Source organism: Petaurus breviceps, unplaced genomic scaffold (assembly GCF_028583685.1).
Source record: "Petaurus breviceps papuanus isolate PSGF00001 unplaced genomic scaffold, PetGlider_PUasm1.0 90792, whole genome shotgun sequence".
Taxonomy (NCBI): domain Eukaryota; kingdom Metazoa; phylum Chordata; class Mammalia; order Diprotodontia; family Petauridae; genus Petaurus; species Petaurus breviceps.
Genome location: NW_027187347.1, coordinates 10,787,715 through 10,811,850, shown reverse-complemented (window position 1 = coordinate 10,811,850; position 24,136 = coordinate 10,787,715). Strand labels below are relative to the sequence as shown.

The 24,136-nt window shown below is 38.7% G+C and overlaps 1 protein-coding gene across 1 annotated transcript in view; it reads right to left on the bottom strand.

Annotated features, from left to right (window-relative positions):
- The window catches only part of TIGIT (T cell immunoreceptor with Ig and ITIM domains), a 31,610-nt gene that overhangs the window by 4,465 nt on the left and 3,009 nt on the right, over positions 1-24,136 (bottom strand). Inside the window, exon 2 of the mRNA XM_069070030.1 lies at positions 8,165-8,509. Within this exon, the coding sequence (XP_068926131.1) occupies positions 8,165-8,509 (345 nt within the window). The remainder of the gene's footprint in view (positions 1-8,164; positions 8,510-24,136) is intronic.

The window sequence follows — 24,136 nt, the reverse complement described above, 5'->3', positions numbered from 1 at the left end:
CTCTAAGATTACTTTCTATTCTTGTAGATCTTTCAAGTTTCTATTTATATACACATTGTCTTCCTCATTAAAATGCAAGCTACTTGAGGGCAGACTGTTCTTTTCTTTTCTTTGCAATCTCCAGTGCTTTACTTGGTTCCTGGTGCATACTAAGTGATTAATGATTTTTCTTTCATTCTTTATTCATTTTAGAAATTATTTTTATTGTGAATTTAACAATCACAAACAATGTTCAAAGAACCAAAGACGAACCAAACAAAGTAAGAATTAGACAGGAGAAAAGAGTAACTTTTAATGATGCCCTTTCCATGGTCACTTAATTTTAAAATCTCTTGGACATGCTGGATTGAAGTACAGTGATCTTTATTGAGTTTAGGGGAGATAGGTTCATGCTATGATTCCATGTTGCCTCAATAGCTATGGACACTGTGATATGCAAGTTGAGTGTAGAGAAATACCAGGGATGCAAACCATGGTTTATGTAAGAGATGAGCTTCTGAGTAATTGGGTGAACTGTATTATAAGAATTCTTCAACTGACAGTAGGCTAAGTATTCTTAAAGATAGAAAATATATTACTAAAGATGTTATCCAAAAGTCTGTTAGTTTCTGACTATCAGACTGAAAATAAGAGGCTATACAATAATGGATTTCCACCAGGAAGGTCATGAATAGTGCAATTCTCTCACACATGAAAGATGAACTGGGAACCCCCATTAGACATGGCATTAGAGGAGAAAATATGGAGCCAGGTGAACTCCTTCAGGATTAGGTGGCCAACCCTAATGGCGATGGGAGGAATATCACAAAGGAGTGAGTAATCCATGTTGATCAAGAAGTCTTCTACCACCAGAATTGCATCGTAACTTTGGGATTGGGGCATGTCTACAATGAAGTCCAGTGGAACTACCCCCAGGAACAGAACAGGTTTGGTAGAGGTGGCAACAGTCCTATTGACTTCTCCATGGACTCCTTGGACTCAACTAGAGGAATACCTTATAAGATTAGTTATCTCAGCAAACAGCTTTTTCTAACTGCAGTCATCAGAACTATAGGCAACCATATGTGTGACTTCTAAAATACTCACATTTAAAAAAAAAATGAATGTAAGACCCTGTGAGTAGGGATTGTTTCATTCTTTATATTTGTATCTCCAGCGCCTAAAACAGTGTCTGGCACATAGTATACACTTTAAAAATGCTTGCTGGTTGACTTAAAAAAAACCCCACATAGCCAGTGAACATGAAGCATTCCTTTTCAAGTCATGCCAAGGCCCAGCATAGAGACACAAGCAGATGGAGAAGAGACACTAGAGATTTGACTTTCCTTCAGATGTAGTACTCACGCTAGTTTAGCATGATACCATCTAGCATAGGTTTTGGCAGAGTGCCTGCCATAGGTGGGTCATATGTAGTAAGAGATGCTTGAGGATAATGTCTGTAAAGGGCTAATAGGCAGAGCAGTGGATAGAGTGCCAGGACTGAAGTCAGGAAGATTCATCTTCCCAAGTTCAAATCTGGCCTCAGACACTTGCATGGCCCTGGGCAAGTCACTTAACCCTGTTTGCCTCATCTATAAAATGATCTGTAGAAGTATATGACAAACCACTCCAGTATCTTCACCAAGAAAACTCCTCAAGGGCTCACGAAGAGTTGGGCATGACTAAAAAATGGCCAAACAACAAAAAGTATCTAAACTTGAATCTTCTTTCCTGATTGTTGAGTCCCTGGTCTGACTTCCATTTCATGAGGTGTCTAAGCCATACTCACTTCACTCTTAGCTCTATTCATTCTCCAGAGTTCTCCACTCCTTGACAAGTAGCCTTCTCACCCTAAAGATGCCTCTTCCCTGAAGCCCTTCTTCCTTCATTGATAAGTGTCTGACCCATACCACCATCTGTAATGGGAATGGTAATTTGAAGATCTTCCCTGCCCCTTAATAGACTGAATGTAATCACATGGAGCTTGTGGTGGGAGGAATTTGCTAAACTAGTGGAGCAGGAAGGATGGAGCATAGCTGAGAGGGAGCTAGAAATCAGAGCAGTTAGTATAGAGGGAGAGAGAGAACACAGGCAAAGAGACAGCTAGGCTTGTGAGTGTTTGTGGGAAGGCCCAAGCAGGGGAAAGGCTTTGGGATGGTGTTGCCTTCTGCAGTGTTATTGTGTATAGATTTCTTTGTTGCTATGATGGATTTCTGGTGCTGGGATTTGGCTTTCTGGTGTCTGAACAAATGTTTTGCTTCTGACTTATATGTGAAGAGTCTGTTATATTTTGTGATTCAGAACTATGCTGGAATATTCATAGTTGCCATTGGTGCTGTGAATATTGCCTTGGCAATACATCATCTCATGAGCTATCCATATCATGCTTCATTATGCTCCCTACTATTCTACTTCCCAGCTCCTTCTTATGTATTGCCTTTCTCCATTAGTATGTAAACTCCTTGGCACAGGGAGTCTTTTTTATATGTATTTGTATCCCCAGTGCTTACAAAGTAAACACTTAATAAATAAAGCATCTATCTTTCTGCAGGATGTGATCCACCAGTTTTACAAAGTCCTTTTCTTTTTTTAACATTGAATCTGTTTATAAGTTATGAGCTCCTAGAATCTGAGTGATGGTGAAGTCAAATCTAATAAAAGAGCTCCTGGAACTCCTGGAAGATCTGACATTGGTTAAAGTACCACATGGTTTAAAGGTGCTCCATGTTCCTAGGCTTGCAAAGGCATAGTTTCACATCCTGAAAATGATCCCTTCATATCTCAAATTTAGTTTTGACTACACAGCTCCTTTTCTTATCTCATGCAGGTCCTTTCTCCAATAGTCAGCTTATGAGAGCAGATATGGTAAGACCTAAGCAAGTACAAATTATAGCACAACTATGAGAGCATCAACTCCATGGAGCAATCCTATATTCACCGTTCTCTATAATGACATGTTTTTTAGATCCAGGTAGGTTAAGACAGGAGATGAAGTAAGCTAATTCTCGATGCCCCATAATGGTTAAATTCATTGACAGCTCTTTCTAGCACTAGTACATACTGGAAAGCCTTGGAGTATCTCTGTAGGTTGTTGAGACTCCATCAAAGCAGAAAACCTGGGGATGAAGTAGTGAAAGTTAGTTCAAAGGTCCTATCTTATGGAATGTATTTGCCAGTGGTCTTATCATGGGCCCTCCTCCTGGAGTGGGTACTTTTGCAACTCAGCAAGCATCCAGGATGAGCATAAGTTCTTGAAGGTTGCTTGAATAACCTTGTCATGCTGAACAGAATCCAGAGAGTAAAAAAGGATATTGTCAAAGTATATCCCTCCCTATCCCCAAGACCAGTAGATCCCTTTGTGGAAGGAAGAAAAGTGTAAGAATTCTAGTAGAAGGGCCCAAGTTATTAAGAGCTTTAAATATCAAACAGGTGTTTATGTTTTATCCTAAAGGTGATAGGTAACCACTGGCACTTACTGAATAGCAGGGTGACGTGATTAATGCTGTTAGAAAAATCTCTAGAAAAAACTCTAGAAAAATATCCTTGGAAGGTGAGTGGATGATGGATTGGAAAGGTGAGAGCCTTGAGGCAGGCAAACAATTAAAAGGCTATTTCCAGAGTCAGATGGCAATGAGAAACTGAAATGGGTTTGTGACTATGTCAATCAGTCAATCAACAGACATTTTTTAAGTGTTAATATCTGCCAGGCACTGTGCTAAGGAGCAGGGATATAAAAAGAGACAAAACACAGTCCCTGCCTTCAAGGAGTTAACAATCTAATGGAAATGTGAAATTGGAGTAATTTAGTATAGGAGGTTTTCTCCAGGATGTTAGCCAAAAAGGGAAGACAAATAAGGTGATAACTATTGAAAATGGTAAGATCAAGTGAGGATTTTGAAGGATGGGGAGAAATAGGCATATATGTAGGCAGCAGTCAAAGAGTCAGTAGATAGCGAGAGATTAAAGATAAGAGGGTATGATAGTGGGGGCAATCTGCTGGAGAAGTTGGAAGGGGAGAGGATCAGGGTAGAGGGTTGGCTTTGGCCAAGAGGACAGACACCTTTTCATCTAATACTGGAGTGAAGGAGGAGATAATGGAGGAAAATGTCTCAATGATGTGAGAAGAGGGAAGAGATAAGGCTACTTCTCAGCAAAAAGCCTTGATTTGGGCAGGGAGTGAAATAGGAGACAAGATCCCTGACTAAAGGTTGAGGAAGGGATTACCCTGAAGAAGCTTAGGGAAAGATGAGAATGTTTAGAACAGCTTTTGTGGAGACTAGAATATTTCATGAACTAGGGAGGAATAGAATGTTTGTCTTACTGCAGTGAGGGTCCAGTGGGGGTTAAAGAGCAGAAATTTGCATTCAACACAATCGGTACAGTTTCATAATTTCCTCCAGCTCCACTCAGCAGTTCATGAATAGGAGAAAAGAAGACAAGTGTTGGGAGTAATCCAAGTTTGAATTGACATATTAGTCTTAGAACAAAAGGGCAAAGGATTCAAGAGCATGGGATGGAGTAGAGTTTAATCAGGGTCAAATTAGTGCAAAGAGTAGAAGTAATGGAGGGTAAAGGAAGGATAAAGAACTGGGTCATGAGTCATAAGGTATAGGGAAAGATGTGATCATAAAAGGTTAAGATCAAATTAAAAGAATTTCAGAATTCATAGATAAAGAAATGGAACAGTTATATATGATGGCAAGATTAAGGATAAGACTCTATGTGGAGCTGAGGTGGAGTATAGGAACTGAGTAGATAAAGGAAATGGGAAGTTGGGTATTTGAGGAAGTATCAATGTATTTTATAGTCTTCTAGTTTGAGAACAGGAGATGGAGAAGAGAGAAAGACTGTGACACCGATACTGAACTTAAGGAAGGAAGAAAAATGCCTTGGAGGTCAATAGATGACAACCACCAAGACCTAAATTTGATGATAAACTTGGATTGCATGTGAGAGAAATAATTATTAATAATCAATTAATTTCAGGGGAACCAGTTTTTTCCCCCCTTTCTATTTCCTCATTCTTTACTAGGTGAAAGCAGCTTCTGAAGGTGGGGGTTGATAATGATATTAAGTTGACATACTCCTCAATCTTGGGTGAGACCCCCATCCAATTGGGACATAAGTGGTTTGGACAGAGGTAGATCCCTTTGTCTAGATTTCCTGAGGTGGGGTGGTCTGGGTAGAGATGAGTAAGAGTGACATAATCAAAGTCACAGCCCAGCCCCTCATTATAGTATTCATTCTCTCATTAACTGTTAACTCATCAGAGTTGATTTTTGCCTGTCAGGAACACCCACTCTTCCAAGGGTATTTAAACTCTCAGTAGGGATCCCAAAGTTTGTCTTTGGTTTACAAGAGAAAGCCAATGACCATAATTTTATTATTTGCTCACTATAATTAATAAAGTAATTATTAATTACCCAGAAATTATGTCTCTCAGACTTTTTATTCATCACAAACTTTAAAAGGGTTTCCAAGTGAAGGTGGTAGAAGGAATCTGGACTTAGCAACAGCAAACAAGGCATATCCAAAGTCTTCAACCACAACCAGTGGGTCAAAGGGTATGAGAAAAAATGTAGCTAGTGCTGGAAGAGGTGGTTAGAGATGCCTTGCCATAAGGAGGGAGCCATATCTCAGTGAGGGCCAGATCATGAAAGAGTTAAAAAGGAAAAAGTTGGAGATGAAATGAAGTTTGTTAATTATGGGGAAGACATTCAATTGGGTAAGGAGGCAGGTAACTTTAGGGTGAGAAATTGAGGAGGGAGGTGGTGTCATAGTCGAAGTAGATGGGTGTGAAGGAGTAATAAATTGACAATAGGGAACAAGGTTTGTACATCATCAACTGAGGGTTTGGAATCACTGGAATGAGCCAAGTATGAGGGGATGAAAGCATGCTAACCATTGTTAAGTGAGTCCAGCATGCCAGTAGTTAGAGAGAGGCCTATTAAGAGAAACAAAATAAGACTGAAATCTTTCCTTGAATTTCAGCTTCCTGGCAGATGGTTTTGTGTCTTATGAGATCCCAGGAAGCCTACCTCACAACAAGCAGAAGGCCATGGAGGCATGACGGTTATGAGAGCCCAGCCAGGAGGCAAGAGTTGGAGAAATCCCTGGAAGGCAAGAAATCCAAGTGGTCTTATTCCCAGAAGACAGCCTGTCCCTGGAAATGGTCCTGGGATGGACCCCCACTGAAGTGGAAGGCAGGAAGTGATTCTGAGAGTAGAGTAATGAAGATAATTTTGTCCCAGGTGAGCAAAGTGTGAAGGACTTGAGGCCAAAATAGCATTTGCTAGAGAGTAACTGGGCCTCAACCAATTGCCTTCCCAGAGTTTCTCAATCTGCACCAAGTGCTTGACTGGCTCTTCTTCTTCTCTGGTCCCATTAAAAAAAAAGTTCTTTGCCTTTGGTCCCACAGGTTGACCAAAGGGTCCACAGATAGACTTCAGGGGATGAGAAAACTTGAATAAGAAAAAAAAATCCAACTTTAATTTCACTAACTTTTGGTTTCCTTTGTAAACCTCTATATTTTACTTTATGTATTTAAAAACATTATTCTGAGAAAGGGTTCATAGGCTTTACCAGACTGCCAAAGGGGTCCATGACAGAAAGAAAGGCTAAGATGCCCCAGATTAAGGTATAAAAAGGTTGCTATCTGTATTAGCAGAGAGAATACTCACATTAGCAAAATAAATATTTATTAAGCACCACTATGTACTCAAAAGAAACATGAGATGTGGGGTGGCTAGGTGGCAGTGAGTAAATCAACTGCCCTGGAGTCAGGAGGACCTGGGTTCAGATCCTGCCTCAGACACTTAACACAAAAGTAAACTAGCCGTGTGACCTTGGGCAAGTCACTTAACACCAATTGCCCTCCCCTCTCCCCTCCAAAAGGCAAAAAAAAAAAAAGAGTATAAATGTCCAATTACTTAGGGGCAGCCAGGTAGCACAGCGAGTAAGAGCACCGGTTCCAGTGTCAGGATGACCTGGAGATCGAATCCTGGGCTCAGACACTTAGCACCCACTCAGAAATAACTGGCCATGTAACCTTGAGCAAGTTACTTAACCCTGATTGCTTTAAAAAAAAAAAAAAACATGAGATGCACAAATTTAGACAACTCCACGCCAAATGTCCATGTGGGCTATCTGTGCTTGACCTGTGGTAGAGTCTTCTGACCTCCTATTGATCTGACCAGTCACAGTTGCACACACTGTATATTGACCTCAACATACTGACATCATTGTGGTCATCTTTGAGCATGAAGGACAAAAACCCCTAGTCACTGGAGGTACAAAGAAAGGCTGATAACAACAGCAATATTTCAGTATTATTATTGAATAATTATTATATTATTATTTTGACTTTGCCTTCAGCCTGATTTCTTTTAGACACATTTCAGGCATCTATGAATCTAATTTGCCTTTTAGATATGTGATTAAATTATGTATCATTAGATATGTGACTCCATAGGTGTAACTGGTCCCTCCACTCATGTGGATAGCTACTCCATTCAGGATGTCTTCCATCCTGAATGATTCTCATCCATGTCTTTCTATAAATCCTCTAGAGGAGAGGCACCAAACACAGTGGAGGCCTAAGTCTGATTCTTGAGGGTATCCAAGGGTATCCATTTAAAAAATGACACACAACTGACCAACTCCACTGCCTTTGGTGGTTGGACATGTACTTTGAGCATCATCTCTAGTAATATGCTATAGCCAGCCTGCACCTACCAGATCTTTCTTGAGATAACATGTTTGTGAGTTTTTATAAACCTTAAACTGAACTGGGATTTAGGAGATGTATATTCAACTTTTGGCTTTATAAAATGGGATACTATTTGTCTAAGCACTTATAGCACAATGCCTGGCACATAGCAAGCACTAGACAAATGCTTATTCCTTTCCCTCCCTCCCCACCCCTTACACAAATTAGCTGTGCACCCCTGGGAAAATCACTTCATCTCTCTTGGTCATGGTTTTCTTGCCCATAAAATAAAAGGATTGGACTTGATGGTCTCCAGGTTTCTTTCAGCTGTAAGATTTATTCATTCCTTTTGCTTTAGAGTGCCCTTTGTTGAGGGATGGAGGAGGGAAGTTGGAGAGGATGCTTTATCTGCATGGAATAAAGATCTTTAGGATGTCTTGCATTTAAATTACAATTAAGGTTAGTTCATTGCCTTACCTGAACCTCCAGGAAAGCTTGGTTCTGTGACTTCCAAGAAAATGTTTCTTGTGTAAATCCCATCAGGAAAGGTGTGAAAGTTACAATGGTACTCGCCAGTGTCATTGGTAGTTAAGGACAGGAGAGTGATGCCGTGCCCCAGGGCCAAGTTTACCTTCTTTTCGAAGACTGGGTTGATAAAAGATCCATAAACAGAGTCACGTTTAGCAAGCAGTTGGTCATTCCTCTTCCAGGTGACCTGTGTGACCTTAGCTGTAGTATTTAAGAGGTTGCACTGAAAAGTAGCTGAGGTGCCTTCAGCTGCAGACATTTTCTTAACAGCTAAAATTCTCCCAGTCACAGCCCCTGAAGGGGTAGAGAAAGGACAATAGTTCCTGTGAGAACCTGGAGGATAGATACTTGCCTTATATAATAAGCATTCTTTTGCCTTTCCTATAGAAATTTAACTCAAAGAAGAAAAGAACTGAAAAGGAGGGTAAAATCACAATTGTAAAAGAAATAAAGAAAATAAAGAGACACTTACTTACAGCTACATGCTAACAAACCTGAGGAAGATTTCTGGGAAGATAGAGGATTCAATGGTCACAAGGGAAACTACTTCCTTAATATCTTTTCAAAACAATAATTGAAATGCAAAAGGAAAGGAGTTGGACTCACAAAATCCCCAAGATAAAATTAGTTTTCATAAACGGGATAATCAAAGAAATGAGCAAACAAAAGAAAAGTTCCAACATAAGGAATAAATATCATGGATTAAAAGAAACTGAAACCAAAATGCCAGAAGGAAAAAATAATGAATTAACACCCCAGAAACAAAGCTGGAATGATTGCAAGACATATTAATGTGGAAAATAAAAACACAGAAGGAAATAGAGGAAGAAATGAAAATAGTAAAATTAACACAAGATGAAATAAAAATCAAGACAAGATGATGATGAATTTCAACAGCTTGGAAATATCGATAGAGAATATGAAAGAAAAAAATGGATACACTGTGACAAATAATTTGCTTGGGGAAAGAATGATTTAAAAAGTAGGGAGGAAAGGGAGGAAACAGAAAAAAAAAATCCAGATGGAAAAATGCTTAGAAACTTCACAAAGGTGACAGACCAGTAGGACAGAGCTTGGAACGTTATCAGGATTACCCCTAAATGTGAAGAAATATATAATCTGACAAGTATATTTCAGAAAACTAAATAAGTATTTCCAGAAATACTGGGAAAATTGGGCCATTTTCATGTTGACAGAATTCACAGACTACCCATAAGGATGATCCACAGATTCAACTCACTCAGACACATTATAATCAAACTTCACAATTACAACTAGAAGGAAAGGATTTTTTTATGTAGACAAGTGGAATATTAGTATATATCACAAAATATCCTTTTAAATTATGCAAGTTTTATTTTTCAAGATAATAATGAAATGAACTGGAATACGATACACTGAAAATGAATGGAAATAGTACTTCATCTCAAAATCAACCACCAAACCAAGCCAAACAATTTTGAAGAAAAAAGATGTAAGGATATATAGGAATGTCAAGAATGTATGGTGAGCAAAGCTATCCTTATTATCAGAGTAGAAACTGGAGGCGGGGGAGGGAGATGGTGTTGAGCTTAAAAGTGTTTTAAGCTAGAGGCATCGAAGAGGTACAGTGGGTCTGGAGTCAGGAAGATCTGAGTTCAAATTTGACCTCAGACACATACTAACTGTGTGACCCTGGGCAAGTTTTTTAAACTCTATTTGTCTCAGTTTCCTCAACTGTAAAATGGGGATTATAATAGCACCTACCTCAGAGGTGATGAAGTAAGATAATATTTGTAAAGTGCTTAGCACCAGTGCCTGGTATATAATAGATCCTAAATAAATGCTTATTCATTTCCTACCTCTAAAATTGTTTTTGGACCAGACTTCTGATTTCATTGATGGAGGGAGTTCCTGATAAGGAAAAAATGTAAGAAGGTGCAACTCTGAAACTTAGAATCTTCAAGTATTGACTATTGAACTAAGAGGCTAAGTGACTTGCCCAGGGTCACATAGTTAGCATGTATCAGTGGCAAGACTTGAACCCAGGTCTTTCTTCATGGCCAGCTATCTGATATGCAGAAATGACCAAGTCAAAATTGAAATACAATTATAAAAAATCTTACATGAAGCATTATTTTACATCATAGAATCCAACATATTAAGAGAGAAAATTAAAATTATGTTTTCCTTTTCTTTCCATGTCTACCTGGGGTTCAGTATCATTTGCCTTGGTTTTCTTTCTTTATAGATAGCTGTTGTCAATGTGTTCACAGTTCTGATTTTACTAACTACACTTTTCATCACTTCCTATAGATCTTTTCCTATTTCTTTTTATTCACATTTGTCTTTTTTTTTTGGTGTAGTAGCAAAATATAGACACAAAGACTTTCTTCCAACAGTGTGTCTCCAATGAGCACAGAAAATCATACAAGATTTCATGACACATGTAAAAAGGGGATTACTTTGATTGAGCACCCTTTTAATATCAAGTGATGGATGAAAACAAGTTGTATGCCCACCCAAAGTGTTTGATGGTATGATGGTGGACATCCAAGTCAGTCCAAATGAAAGAAAGATTCCTGCTAGATGCTGAGTCCCTCGAGAAGCTCATGTTTGTGGATGAACTTGTGCTGGTTGCATCAAATCCTGAACTTTCTAAATGAAATTCACAATTTTTCCAAATGTGACGTCAGCTTACACAGGAATAACCAAGTAAGCAAGGCATTCCAATTACAGACTATAATATGCAGTTGGATGGACAGGACATAGAACTGGTCCATTGCTACATGCCTCTTAGACTGACACTACAGATTGACAATGATCTGAAACCAAAGTTGAATTGAATGAAGAGAGTGAAATAGATTAGAATTGGGAAATCATACAGCACTTTCAATGACCCACGCTTCTCACTGGTTTTGCATCTTTTTAAATAGTAATAATAATAATAATAAAGATGGAGAATTATATATTTGACAAACAAGTATATCACTTGGATGAAAAATTGTATTTTTTAGAATCAAAGTCTTTAAATAAGATCAATAAAACTATTCAATTAAAGGTATCCTTATGAGTAGTACAAAAAAAGGATTGTAAGTTATAAAAAATAAACTAAGAACAAAAGATGAATTTTTCTCATCCATAAAAAAACAGAAAATGTAAATACAAGGAAACATGGAAAAATCTATAGGTAGTAATGGAAAGGAAACTGAAAAAAATGATGAAAATTATACATAAAGAAGAAATTACAGTCAAAGTTAGTACAAGGGTGGAGAACCTGTAGCCTCGAGGCCACATGTGGCCCTCTAGGTCCTCAAGTCCCCCTTTGACTGTCAAAGGGCTGCACTTGAGGACCTCGAGGGCCACATAGGGCCCCAAGACTACAGGTTCCCACACACACACACACACACACACACACACACACACACACTGTACTAGAATCTCAGAGAGATGTGGAAAGAGACAGAAAGAAACACAATTTTTGTTTTCTCTTAATAAGTCAGATTTTTACACTGCTATGTGGTAAGGACTTTATGTAAGATAACCTGACAATGTTAAAGTCCCAACACAAAACAAGTTTTTGTAAATGTAATAGAAAGAAAATAAACTATGGGTTTAGTTTTAAAAATGTGCATTCTGATTAATGCAAAAGAGAAAGGAGGCAAAATATAACCATTTTTAAATGATGATTTTTCAAAGAAAGTGGGGAAGGAAAGCATCTGACAAGCTTAAAAGCAAAACTCCTATCACTGTAATAAAAAGGGAATAAGCTTCAGGAAATCAAGAATTAGTAGATTTTAAATTGGATGTTTATTTGGTTTGTTAAATAGCTTTGGTAGAAATTCTTACAGAAAATGAATGGAATTTTCACTGAAACAATATCAAAAACAAAAACGGAAGAGTGAAATGCCAGGAGAGAAATAAAAATGAACATTTATAACAATAAATGCAGATGGTCTGAATTGCATGATGCAGTAGAAAGACTACTTGATTTAGAATCAAAGAACCTTACTCAGTGCAAGCTCCACTCCTTTTCTTGATACCTGTCTGACCCTGGACAAATCATTTACTTCTCCAGGCTTCAATTTGCCTAATTCAATAACTAGCCTCTAAAATGACTGGTTAGAGTAGATGAACTGTGTTACAGGGCCCTTCCAGCACTTGGCCAATGAGTTTATGACCTCTTAAGGTTTTATAAAATCCAATCTTATTTTATTTTAAGGTCCATATTCTCTCTCTGCCCTCGTGTCCTCCCCCACTTTGAAAAAACAAGAAAAACAAAGCCCATTAAAAACATGTATATTCAAGTAAAACAAATTCCCACCTTATTTATGTTGTTGTTATTTAATTGTTTTGGTTTCGTCTGATTCTTTGTGACCCCATATGGGGTTTTCTTGGCCAGTATACTGGAGTGGTTTGCCATTTCCTTCTACAGCTCATTTTACAGAAGAGGAAACTGAGGCAAACAGAATTAAGTGACTTGCCTAGACTGAGTCCAGATTTGAATTCAGGTCCTCCTTATTCCCGGCCTGATAATCTATCCACTGCACCACCTATCTGCCTTCTTTATACCCATTTATGACCTCTTATTAAAAGGAAAAGAGTTGTATTTTAAAATGGATTTTTAAATTAATTTTTCAAATCAACTTAAAAAAATAATAGGCTGACTCTAAAAAATAAATTTAATGCAAAAAGAAATAGATTGACTAAAAGTTAAGAGCTTGGTCAAAATTATTGTATAGTTGCTTCTATGCTTTGATTGATCTGGAATCTCAGAAAGATTGATACTCTTTCCAAAAGTACTTACTCCAGAGGTGGGAAACCTGTGGCCTCAGGGCCACATGAGGCCTTCTAGGTCCTTGGGTGTGGCCTTTTGACTGAATCCAAGTTTTACAGAACAAATCCTTTTATTAAGGGGATTTGTTTTGTGCAGTTTGGATTCAGTCAAAGAGTTGCACTTGAGGACCTAGAGGGCCACCCATTCACTCCTTCCCATTCAGTGCTACTCTGTATCCTTCCACTAGGGTTTCACATGCTGCACCCTTCCTCTAGAATTCTTGATATAGTGTGCATAACAATGGAGCCCTGGACCTATGCATCAGCTGTCAGTAGACATTACTTACCACATGACTGGCCGACCTCTTCCAGGCATACATCGCTGTTTGACAACAGCCTTCACACCACTTCTCCTGTTTAATTCTTCATTAGCAATGTATTGCAGCTTGCTCATTCCCATCATGCATCTCTCCATTGCCCTCTAGGTAACCCCCAACTTTAATTCTTCAGAGACTATGGTATTGCACGATTTGCAGCAATTTTTAAAAAAGCAGGAGTGACAGTAATGATAACACCTAAGGTTGAATTCTACCCAGACATCAAAAGAAAGACAGACAAGGGTATTATACAATAGTGAAAGGAAGAATAAATAATGAATATATAACAATTTTTAACTTATATGCTCCAAACAATTCAACAGTTAAATTCATAAAAGAAAGGTTAACAGTAATAGAAGAAGAACTATACAAAGATATAATAATAGTAAAGGACTTCAACAGTCAATTGTCAGAATGACAATATAGCAAAAAGATTGACACTGAGGAAATGGAAGATCTGACAGGCTTATTAAGTGTTAAGAAAGCTAGAAATAACAGGCATATGGAGATAATTAAATGGTAGAAGAAGGGAATACACATGCTTATTGAGTGTATGTAGAACTCTAACAAAATTTGATTATGTATTTATGTTCATAGCCCAGTGGTATAGTTGCAGGAGCAGTACATCTGGAGTCAAAAGACTGGGTTTGAATCTCAGTCCTGTTGCTTATTTTGTGAGTAACCTTAAGAAAGTCACTTACTCTACCTGTGCCTCAGTTTCCTCATCTGTCAAATAATAGAATTAGCTTATATAGTCTCTAAGGTCCCTTCTAAATTTAGAATCCTATGATGTATGACCCCTTATGTTATGACCTAGTTCTTCTTGTTCAGTCATTTCAGTCACGTCTGACTCTTTGTGACCTCATTTGTGGTTTCTTGGCAAAGATACCAGAATGGTTTTCCATTTCCTTCTCTGGCTCATTTTACAGGTGAGGAAACTGAGGCAAACAGAGTTAAGTGATTTACCCAGTCACATAGCTAGTAAATGTCAGAAACTGAATTCAGTTCTTTCTGACTCAAGACCCAGCCTGCTATCCACTGTACCACCAAGCTGCCACCTCTTATGACCTAGATCTTTGATAAATTGAAAAAGGCAAAAATTATACATGCTGTATTTTATACCATAATTCAATAAAATTTAAAAATAAACAACTTAGGGGCAGCCAGGTAGCACAGCGAGTAAGAGTACTGGCTCCAGTGTCGGGATGACCTGGGGATCGAATCCAGGCTCAGGCACTTAGCACCCACCCAGAAACACCTGGTCATGTAACCTTGAGTAAGTTACTTAACCCCAATTGCTTTAAAAAAAAAATAAAAATAAACAACTTGAACAATAGATACAAATTTGCATGGAAATTTTAAAAATCTATTCAATATTAATTGGATTGTAGAAAAACCAGGAAAATGATAAATGAGTATTTCACAATAATAGTGATACCACATATCAAGGCCTATGGGATGTACCAAAGCTGAATGTAAATTTGTATCGTCAAATGCTAGCATTAAGAGAAAAAGAAAAATTAAGTGAACTATCTGAGTTTTAAAACCCTAGAAAAGGAATAAAGCAATAGGCCTAAAGAAGTTATAAAAAGAGAAAATGTTAACAACAGAAACAAATAGAATAGAAAATGTAAAACTAATACTCCAATAGCTTTGTGATGCCATTGATGTTGGTTCCCTCCATTGGTACAAGCCCAACCATGCCATCTCTTTGTGTCATTCTTTTTTTTTAATATATTTTATTTTCCCTCCAATCACATTTTAAACATTTTCTTAACATTTTTTTTTTAAACTTTGAGTTCTCAGAAGAACATTATACACAGTAACAGCCACAGTGTGAGAGGATCGATTTTGTTTGACTTAGCCCTTCTCAGCAATGCAAGGTCCTAAAACAATTCCAAAGGACACATGATGGAAAATGCCAGCCACATCCAGAGAAAGAACTATGGAGTCAGAATGCAGAACGAAGCAGGCCAATTTCTTTTTTGTTTTATTTCTCTTGTTTTTTCCCATTTGTTGTAATTCTTCTATGCAACATGACTAATGTGAAAATGTGTTTAATAGGAATATATGTGTAAAGCCCATATCAGATTGCAAGCCATCTTGGGAAGGGAAGGCAGAGGGAGGGTGAGAAAATTTAAAATTTATGGAAGTAAATGTTAAAAACCCAAAATAAGTAATTTAATTAAAAAAAAATAAGAGACAGAGTAAGGTAAATTTTAAAAATTAATTTTAAAAAAATTTCTTTTGAGTTCCAAATTCTATCCCTCCCTCTCCTCTTCCTGCCATTCCTGAGATGGTGAGCAATAAGATATAGATTATACATGTGCAATCATACTTTGTTGGTCATATAAAGAAATGCTTATGATTTATGTGGGTTTATCTTATATCCTGCAACTTTGCTAAAGTTGTTAATAATTTCAAGTAGTTTTTTAGTTGATTCTCTAGGATTCTCTAAGTATAACATCATATCATCTGCATAGTTATAGTTTTGTTTCCTCATTGTCTATTCTAATTCCTTCCATTTTTTTTCTCTTATTGCTATAGCCAACATTTCTAGCGCTATATTGAATAACAGAGGTGATAATGGGCATCCTTGCTTCACTCCTGATTGTATTGGGGAGGCATCTAGGTTATCCCCATTACAGATAATGCTTAAAATTGGTGGTTTTAAATAAACATTACTTATCATTTTAAAGTAAGCTCTATTTATTCCTATGCTTTCTAGTGTTGTTGTTTTTTTATAGGAATAGGTGTCGTATTTTCTCAAAGGCCTTTTCTGCATCTATTGAGATCATCTATGTTTTCTGTTGGTTTTGTTATTGATATGGTCATTTATGCTGATAGTTTTCCTAATATTGAACCAGTCCTGCATTCCTGGTATACATCTCACATAGTGTATGAGCCTTGTGATATATTGCTGTAATTTCCTTGCTAGTATTTTATTTAAATTTTTTGCATCAATATCCATTAAGGAAATTGATCTCTAATTTTCTTTCTCTGTTTTGGCTCTTTTTTGTGTAGGAATCAGCACCATATTTGTGTCATAAAAGGAATTTAATAGGACTCCTTCTTTGTCTATTTTTCTAAATAATTTATATAGTATTGGCATTCATTGCTCTCTAAATGTTTGGTAGAATTCACTTGTGAACCAATCTGGCTCTGGGGGTCTTAGGAAATTCATTGGTGACTTGTTTAATTTCTTTTTTTTTTTTTTTTAAGCAATCAGGGTTAAGTAACTTGCTCAAGGTTACACGGCCAGGTGTTTCTGGGTGGGTGCTAAGTGTCTGAGCCCGGGATTCGATCTCCAGGTCTTCTCAACACTGGAGCCGGTGCTCTTACTCGCTGTGCTACCTGGCCTCCCCGACTTGTTCAATTTCTTTTTCTGAGATTAGGTTATTTAAATATTTTATTTCTTCTGTCAATCTGGGAAATTTATATTTTTGTAGATGTTCATCCATTTCACTTAAATTGTCAAATTGATTGGCTTATGATTCTCTTACTTTCCTCATCATTGGTAGTAAATTCACTCCTTTCATTTTTGATACCTAGTAAATTAGTTTTCTTTTTTTTGTCAAATTAACCAATGATTTATCTATTTTATTGATTTTTTCACAAACTGAACTTCTAGTTTTATTAATTGAATGGTTTTTTACTCACATTTTTCTGTGTATTTAGTGACTTGGTGTTTTTATGTGAGAGTTGGGCTCTAGTCCTGCACTGCCTCATGCTTCTTGTGCTGGGACTCAGGGTCTTGCTTCTGGCTTTCACTGGGATTCAGGACTAGCTGCTTGCTTGCACAAAAGGGTTTGCTTACATTCTGGCTTGTACTAGGGAGTGGGGCACCCTGCTGACCTTCCCAGGTTGTGGGATTTCTCTGCTGGCCTGCCCCAGGAGCAAGGTCTCACCACTGGGTTGCTGTGAAAATAGTGTTTCTGCATGTCTAGGATCTGCTTTGATTTGATAGATAAACAATGAGTTATACATGGATGGAATTATACATAGATGGAGTGGATGACATTTGGGTAGCTAAGTGGCATAGTGGACAATACACACACATATATGCACATATATACATACATATGCGTGTATACAGGAGAGGCAATTGGAGTTGAACTCAGGAAGATGTCTTCCCTGACTCCAGGCCTGGCACTTTATCCACTACAATACTTAGCTGCCCTGGATGTGGTGGTACACACCTGTAATTCCTGCTACTGAGGAGGCTGAGGCCAATGGATTGCTGGAGCTCAGGAGCTCACAGGTTGTCCTTTATGAGAGGCCCTGAGCCCAAATCTTCTTCACTTTGAGGCTGGCTCAGTCTTCTCTACTCCTAGAGCCTCTCAGCTTTGATATGCTGATAGAAAACAAAAACTGGGGACAAGATGCATCATTTAACATTAGAAGTGCTGAAAATTGGGGCGGCTAGGTGGCGCAGTGAGTAAAGCCAGCCCCAGAGTCAGGAGGACCTGGGATCGGTTCCGGACTCGATTCTTAACACCCACACACAAAAAAAAAACTGGCCGTGTAACCTTGGACAAGTTACTTAACCCCAATTGCTTTAAAAAAAAAAAGTGCTAGAAATTAAGAATGCCTCCAAGGATTAAGGATCAGTTGGTGTAGTGCTTTTATTTTTAACTACAAGGCAAAGAAAATAGAAATCACACAATGAAATGTTTAAAGTAAAATTGTAATACTTGGGGACTTTTTGGTGTTAATATACTTTAAAATGATTTATCAACAGGGTAAAAAATAAACTTAGATCTGAACATAGCTTCATATATCACAAGAAATTCCAGCTAGATTATAGATAAATAAATATAAAATACAAAATAAAAAGAAGTATAGCTAAGGTAGGAGAAAATAAAATAATATACATATCTCAACTGTGAAGGGAGGGGAAAGCTTTTTATGTATAAGTTTCTCTAGTTTGCCTCCAATACTAGCTGTATAACTCTGGACAAGTCATTTAACTTCTCTTTGCCTGTTTCTTCAACTATAAAAAGAGGATGATAATAATAGCATCCACTTTGCAGGGTTGTTTTTAAGGATCAAATGGAATAATATTTGTAGAATCATTCAGCATAGTGACTGACACAGCAGGCTCAATATAAATGATTTTTCCCTGTCCTTCTGTACAACAAAAAAGTAAATAATGAAAATAAAAAGAAAAATATGCTACTGGAAAAATATGTATGCCCAATATTAGTAACAAAAACAATATCTAAAATTTTATTTAAAAAAAAATATTCAGGGAGACTAGGTGGCACCAGCCCTGGAGTTAGGACTTGAGTTTAAATCCAGCCTCAGACACTTGACACACTTGCTAGCTGTGTGACCTTGGGCAAGTCACTTAACCCCAATTGCCCTGCCTTCTCCCCTCTAAAAAAAAAAACCCAGGCAAAAATAAATAAATAAAGATAATATTCAAATTTACAAGAAAGGAGACACAAATTACAAATAATTATTTAATAAAATGTTCAGCCTAACTAATAATTTAAAAAATCCAAATTAAAACAGCTTTAAGAAGCCATCTCATATCCATTGAGGTAGTAAAAAAAAAATAGTACAAAATTGAATGCATACTCCAGGCTGGGCTTTAGAGGAATAAGGACTCTCATCCTATGCTGGTGAGATGAAAATTGCAAAATCTTTTTAAAAGCAAACTTACCATAAACCCCAAGTACTTTGTGGTTTATAAAGTGTGTTCCTCACAACAGCTACAAGATGTAAATGTCTTAAGTATTACCTACATTTTACGGAGAATATAAATGGAAAAACTGAGGCTGTGAGATCTGTGGTTACAGGCCCACGTTCACCCAATTAGTGTTAGAGCTAAGCTAAGGCACCATGGGTCTTCTGACTTTAATCTCAATGCTCTTTCCATTACCCCACATTGCCTTTCTAAGCATGTCCCTGCATAAACATAATATTAAGTAAAGTCTGAAAGTGCATGCAAGATAAAAATAGTCATATCTGAGCTCACAAAGAAGGTAGGAAGGCTTATTTCCCTCTGGGGGCAAGCAGAGAAGGCTACACTGAAAAAAGAAGTGGTATCTGGTCTTGGACAGGAAGGTGTTCTAGTATCAAAACTGGCTGCCAGGATGAAAGGCCTTCACAATTTTCATAATATCATTCCTCCAGTTCAAAATCACTATTTTTATACCTCATTATCTAAAATTCTCTACTATTTAAGGTCCTCCTTTAATCCAGTCCCATCTGATTTACCCAGGAGGACAGGCTTCAGGACCCTGCTGAAGACCATGGCTTCCCTGGGATTATGGATTATAATTAGAGTCACCCCAATTGGTAAAAACTGTCTTGAAATCACATTCCCTCTACCAGTTTGGGGCCCTCAGGCGACTGAAGCGTAAGGTTCTTCCCTGCACTCTGATCACCAGTCCTGCAGCCTCAAATTGCTACCACCATTTAAGCATATAGTGACTGATGCCCTCCTTCACCTCCTCTGGTTTGTAGGGCAGGTGGCTCCCCCACGGTTCAGGGTAGTTGCTGGAGCCAGAAATATTTACAGTCTATCTCATGAGCCTCTATTGATGTGTTTACCTTTTATAGTCAGAGGACATTATTCAAAGCAAAGGGACTTAATGAAAGGCCTATATGGTAGTCAGAAAAACAGCAATTGAATATTTCCACACAAACTTGTGGGAGACATTTTGTTGTTCAGTCATTTCAGTCATGTCTGACTCTTCATGACCCTTGTGGGGTTTTCTTGGCAAAGATCCTGGAGTGGTTTGCCATTTCCTCCTCTAGCTCATTTTACAGATGAGGAAACTGAGGCAAACAAGGTTAAGTGACTTGCCCAGGGTCACACAACTAGTGTCTGAGACCAGATTTGAACTCAGGAGTCTTTTTGACTCCAGACCTGGCACTCCATCCACTGTGCCACCTAGCTGCCCAGATACAGGAAAACTGGGTACCCATGAGAAATATGCTTAGAAGTATATGCACATAGGCAATATGTTGTTGGCAAAGAACAAATGTGGAAGGGCACACGTGTAAGAAACACATGCAAGCCAGGGAAACGTGCGAAGAGGCAACTCATACCTCTGAGGCTCTTCGGCCTTTGAATCCTGCCCCTTGCTGGTCTCTGGTGAATGAAATGCTGCTGGATACTGTTACCAGAGACATGCAACTTCTGCTTGGCATGTTGTCTCTGCCAGACACTGTTCTCCTGGGCATGTGACTGCAGAGCATTGCTTGGCTTCCAGATTCTGGGTGCATCTGAAGTCCTTGGCTATCTCTTTTTTATGAGAGATGGCCACCATTGTCCTCTTTCAGTTAAAAAACCAGAGCCTTTTTTTGTTAATGGCTCTTTTAAAAAAAAAGTAGTTGATCCATTCAGGAATCAACAAAAGCCCTGGGGAAAAAGAAACCCCCTTCACTCTTACTTTAATGGAGTGACCCTCCTGTTTCCTGCAGCCTGGCCCATGAAGTCTTTCATTTCCAACATGAGAGTCTCAGCCCCAACAATCAAGCTCTTTAGAACAGCAAATTGCCGAGCTGGAAACTAAGGGGGTGACCGTGGATTGGGGAAAAGCTGAACAAATTGTGGAAGGCGATTGTAGGGGAATACAGGCGTGTTGTGAGAAATGACAAAAGGGACGGTTTCAGAGAAGCCTGAGAAGATTCGTATGAACCTATACAGTGAAGTGAGCATAACCAAGAGATAGATACAAGAGATGGATACAACAACAACGTTGTAAAGATGAACGATTCTGAAAGACTCAAAAATCCCTATCGGTGCAATGACCAGCCACAAGTCCAAAGTGCTGCTGCTGCTGATGATTCATTACTCACCTACTGACAGAATGAGATATAATTTTGGCCATGGCCAAGGAGAAATTCATTTTGCTTGACTATGTACCCTTGTTACAAAAGTTTTGTTTTGTTTTTCAGCATCAAGAGAAATAGGTAGAAAGGAGAGAAAAATTAGCTTATTTGAAAAACATAACATTTTTAAAAGAATACATGTTTTTAAAGGGCAAGGACTTGTTTTTGGTTTTTTGCTTTTTGGAGGGGGGAGGGCAGGGGAATTGGGGTTAAGTGACTTGCCCAAGGTCATACGGCTAGTCAGTGTTAAGTGCCTGAGGTTGGATTTGAATGCAGGTCCTCCTGACTCCAGGGTTGGTGCTCTATTCACTGTGCCACCTAGCCACCCCAACTGTCATTGTTTTTGGTATTCGTGTACCCTACACTTAGCACGGTGCTTGGCACATAACAATTATTTACTAAATAAAGAAATAATTGTTTAACAAATTCTTCTTACTTTAAAAATAACAAGAAGCAGAGACACTCCTAGATAAGTAACTAATGCAGTCTCCAATACGTGTTTCCTTTGAACTCCCTTCCTGGATCTCTGAAATGGTACACTAGCCTTTCTGTAAACCAGAATTCTGTACATGGTCACATAGGCATATACAGAAAGGAACTCTTTTTTTCTGTCTTCGTGTCCCCGCCATTTAGAATAACGTTCAGCATATCAGTTGATGCTTAATAAATGCTTATTGATTCCTTGATCCAAAGCCAGGGAGGTAAGCACAACCTCAAGTGGAATATACTCAAGTGGTTTATCTCATGCAGTTTGGACCCATGTCATGTCTCTCAAGCTTTGCGCTGGTCTAAAATGTGATCCCTGCTTATCTTTAGCTCTTAAGAGTCCTTCCCATCCTTTAACATACAACTCAGGCCCCCTAACTGCTAATGTACCCCTCCTAAACTACCTTCTATTTATCTACTTTGTATATATTTGCATTTATTCACTTGTATATTTATGCTATATATGCATAAGTAGGGAGCTAGGTGGCACAGTGGATAGAGTGCTGGACCTGGAGTCAGGGAGACTCCTCAGTTCAAATCCAGCATTAGACACTTACTACCTGTGTGACCCTGGGCAAGTCACTTAACCCTGTTTGCCTCAGTTTCCTCATCTGTAAAACGAGCTGGAGAAGGAAATGGCAAACCACTCTAGTCTCCCAAAAGGGTCACAGAGTCAGACATTACTGAAAATGACTTAACAACAACAAAATATACACATATGTGTACAAACACATGCACACACACATATATACTTGTTATCTCTCCCTCTTGTCCCACCTTCCCATTAGAATGTAAATTCTTTGGGAGTAGGGATTGGTCTTTGCTTTATTTGAATCCTCTGCACCTACCACGGTGCCTGGAACACACAGAAGGCACTTAAAATGCTTGCTGACTGACTGGTTGCCTGAGAGCTACCTTTTAAGGTAAGTTCTAGCTTTGCCCCTTCCTTGCCTCACCGCCTGGAATGCTTCTCCACCCCACCCCCTCTTCTCTTTGCTCATAGACATTGTACCTTTCCCCCAAGGCCCCTCTCCTTTTCTGATAACATCGGGTCCCTTTGATCTCTTCCTTCTCTAATTCCTTGCTCCTTTTGTCTATATGCTATTTCTGCTTAAGTCCCCCTTAGTTGGCAGGTCTCCTTTCCTTAAGGAAAAAGCCATTTAGATGGGAAAAGATCCTCTTGTATAGGAAACCCAAAAGACCCTTCCTCCTTCCCATAGAAGTCTTGGGGGGAAATAGAACAATGAGGGTAGAATTATTGGGAAGCGCCTTGGTTTAATTTTCTAACTACAAGGAGATGAAACTGTCTTATTGACAACTATGAACTGACCTGGAGAAAGGGGGGGGGGGGTAGTGGTCCCCTTAGTTAACTTGGTAGCAATCCTAAGTCCTTGGATGAAGGCAAGGAGAGTCATTCCTACAGAAGAGGTAGGGTAGCTCCTTAGCATAGACCTCTAAGGGGGAGAAATTTGGTATTATTGCTGCCCCCCAAGGTGTTCTCGAGGAGGGGGTCCAGGGAGTACCGAGTGGTACAGTGAGAGCTTCCATCTCTCCTCATGTCCTCAATACTGCATTCTGACCTCTCAGCCACTCGATGCTAGACCATTAAGAAAAATTAGCAACTTCCAAAAGTGTCCTCATTTTTGCTGTGTCTTTGATGTTCCTGGTGTATCCTACGCTCAGCTGTCAAACTGACCTTCCTAAAACAGAAGTTTGACCATATCATCATCACCCCTTGTTCAATAACCTGTAGTGACTTGCCTTTTACCTCCAGGATCAAATATAAAATCCTGTTTGACTTTCAAGGCCTTTCATACTTTGTCCTTTTCCTGCCTTCTAGTTCTCTTACACCTTGTTCCCATTCACACATGCTGTGTTCCAGTAACACTGGCCTTCTTGCTATTCCTCACTCCATCTCTGGACACTGAGTATTCTCACCAACTGCCCCCCATGCCTGGAACTCTCTCCCTCCTCATCTCCACCTGCTGTCCTCCCTGGCTTCCTTCAGATTTCATCTTCAGTCGCACCTCACACAAGAACCTTCTCCCTGTCCTCTTAATCATAATGCCTTCCCGTTGAATGTATTCCAAATTCATCCTGTATATATCTTGTTTGTATATGTAGCTGTTTGCATGTTATCTCCCCCAATAAGACTACAAACGGTTAAGGAAAGAGACCTTTTATTGGGGTGGTGTTTTTTGCCTTTCTTTGTATTTTCAGCATTTGGCACAGTGCCTGTACGCAACAGGCACGTAATAAATGCTAAATGACTGACTGGTGCTGCTCCTACTCACTTTCACAGCCTTCCATCACTGTGAACTGCATGAATTTGGCATTACCTACCACACAGACCAAACACTGAGATTTAGTTCTTCCAAAGGGGAGAAGTAAAGCTTAGCATTTCTGGTCTTCATTCTTTGACATTTGGATGCTACTTCAGGGACCATCAAATTTA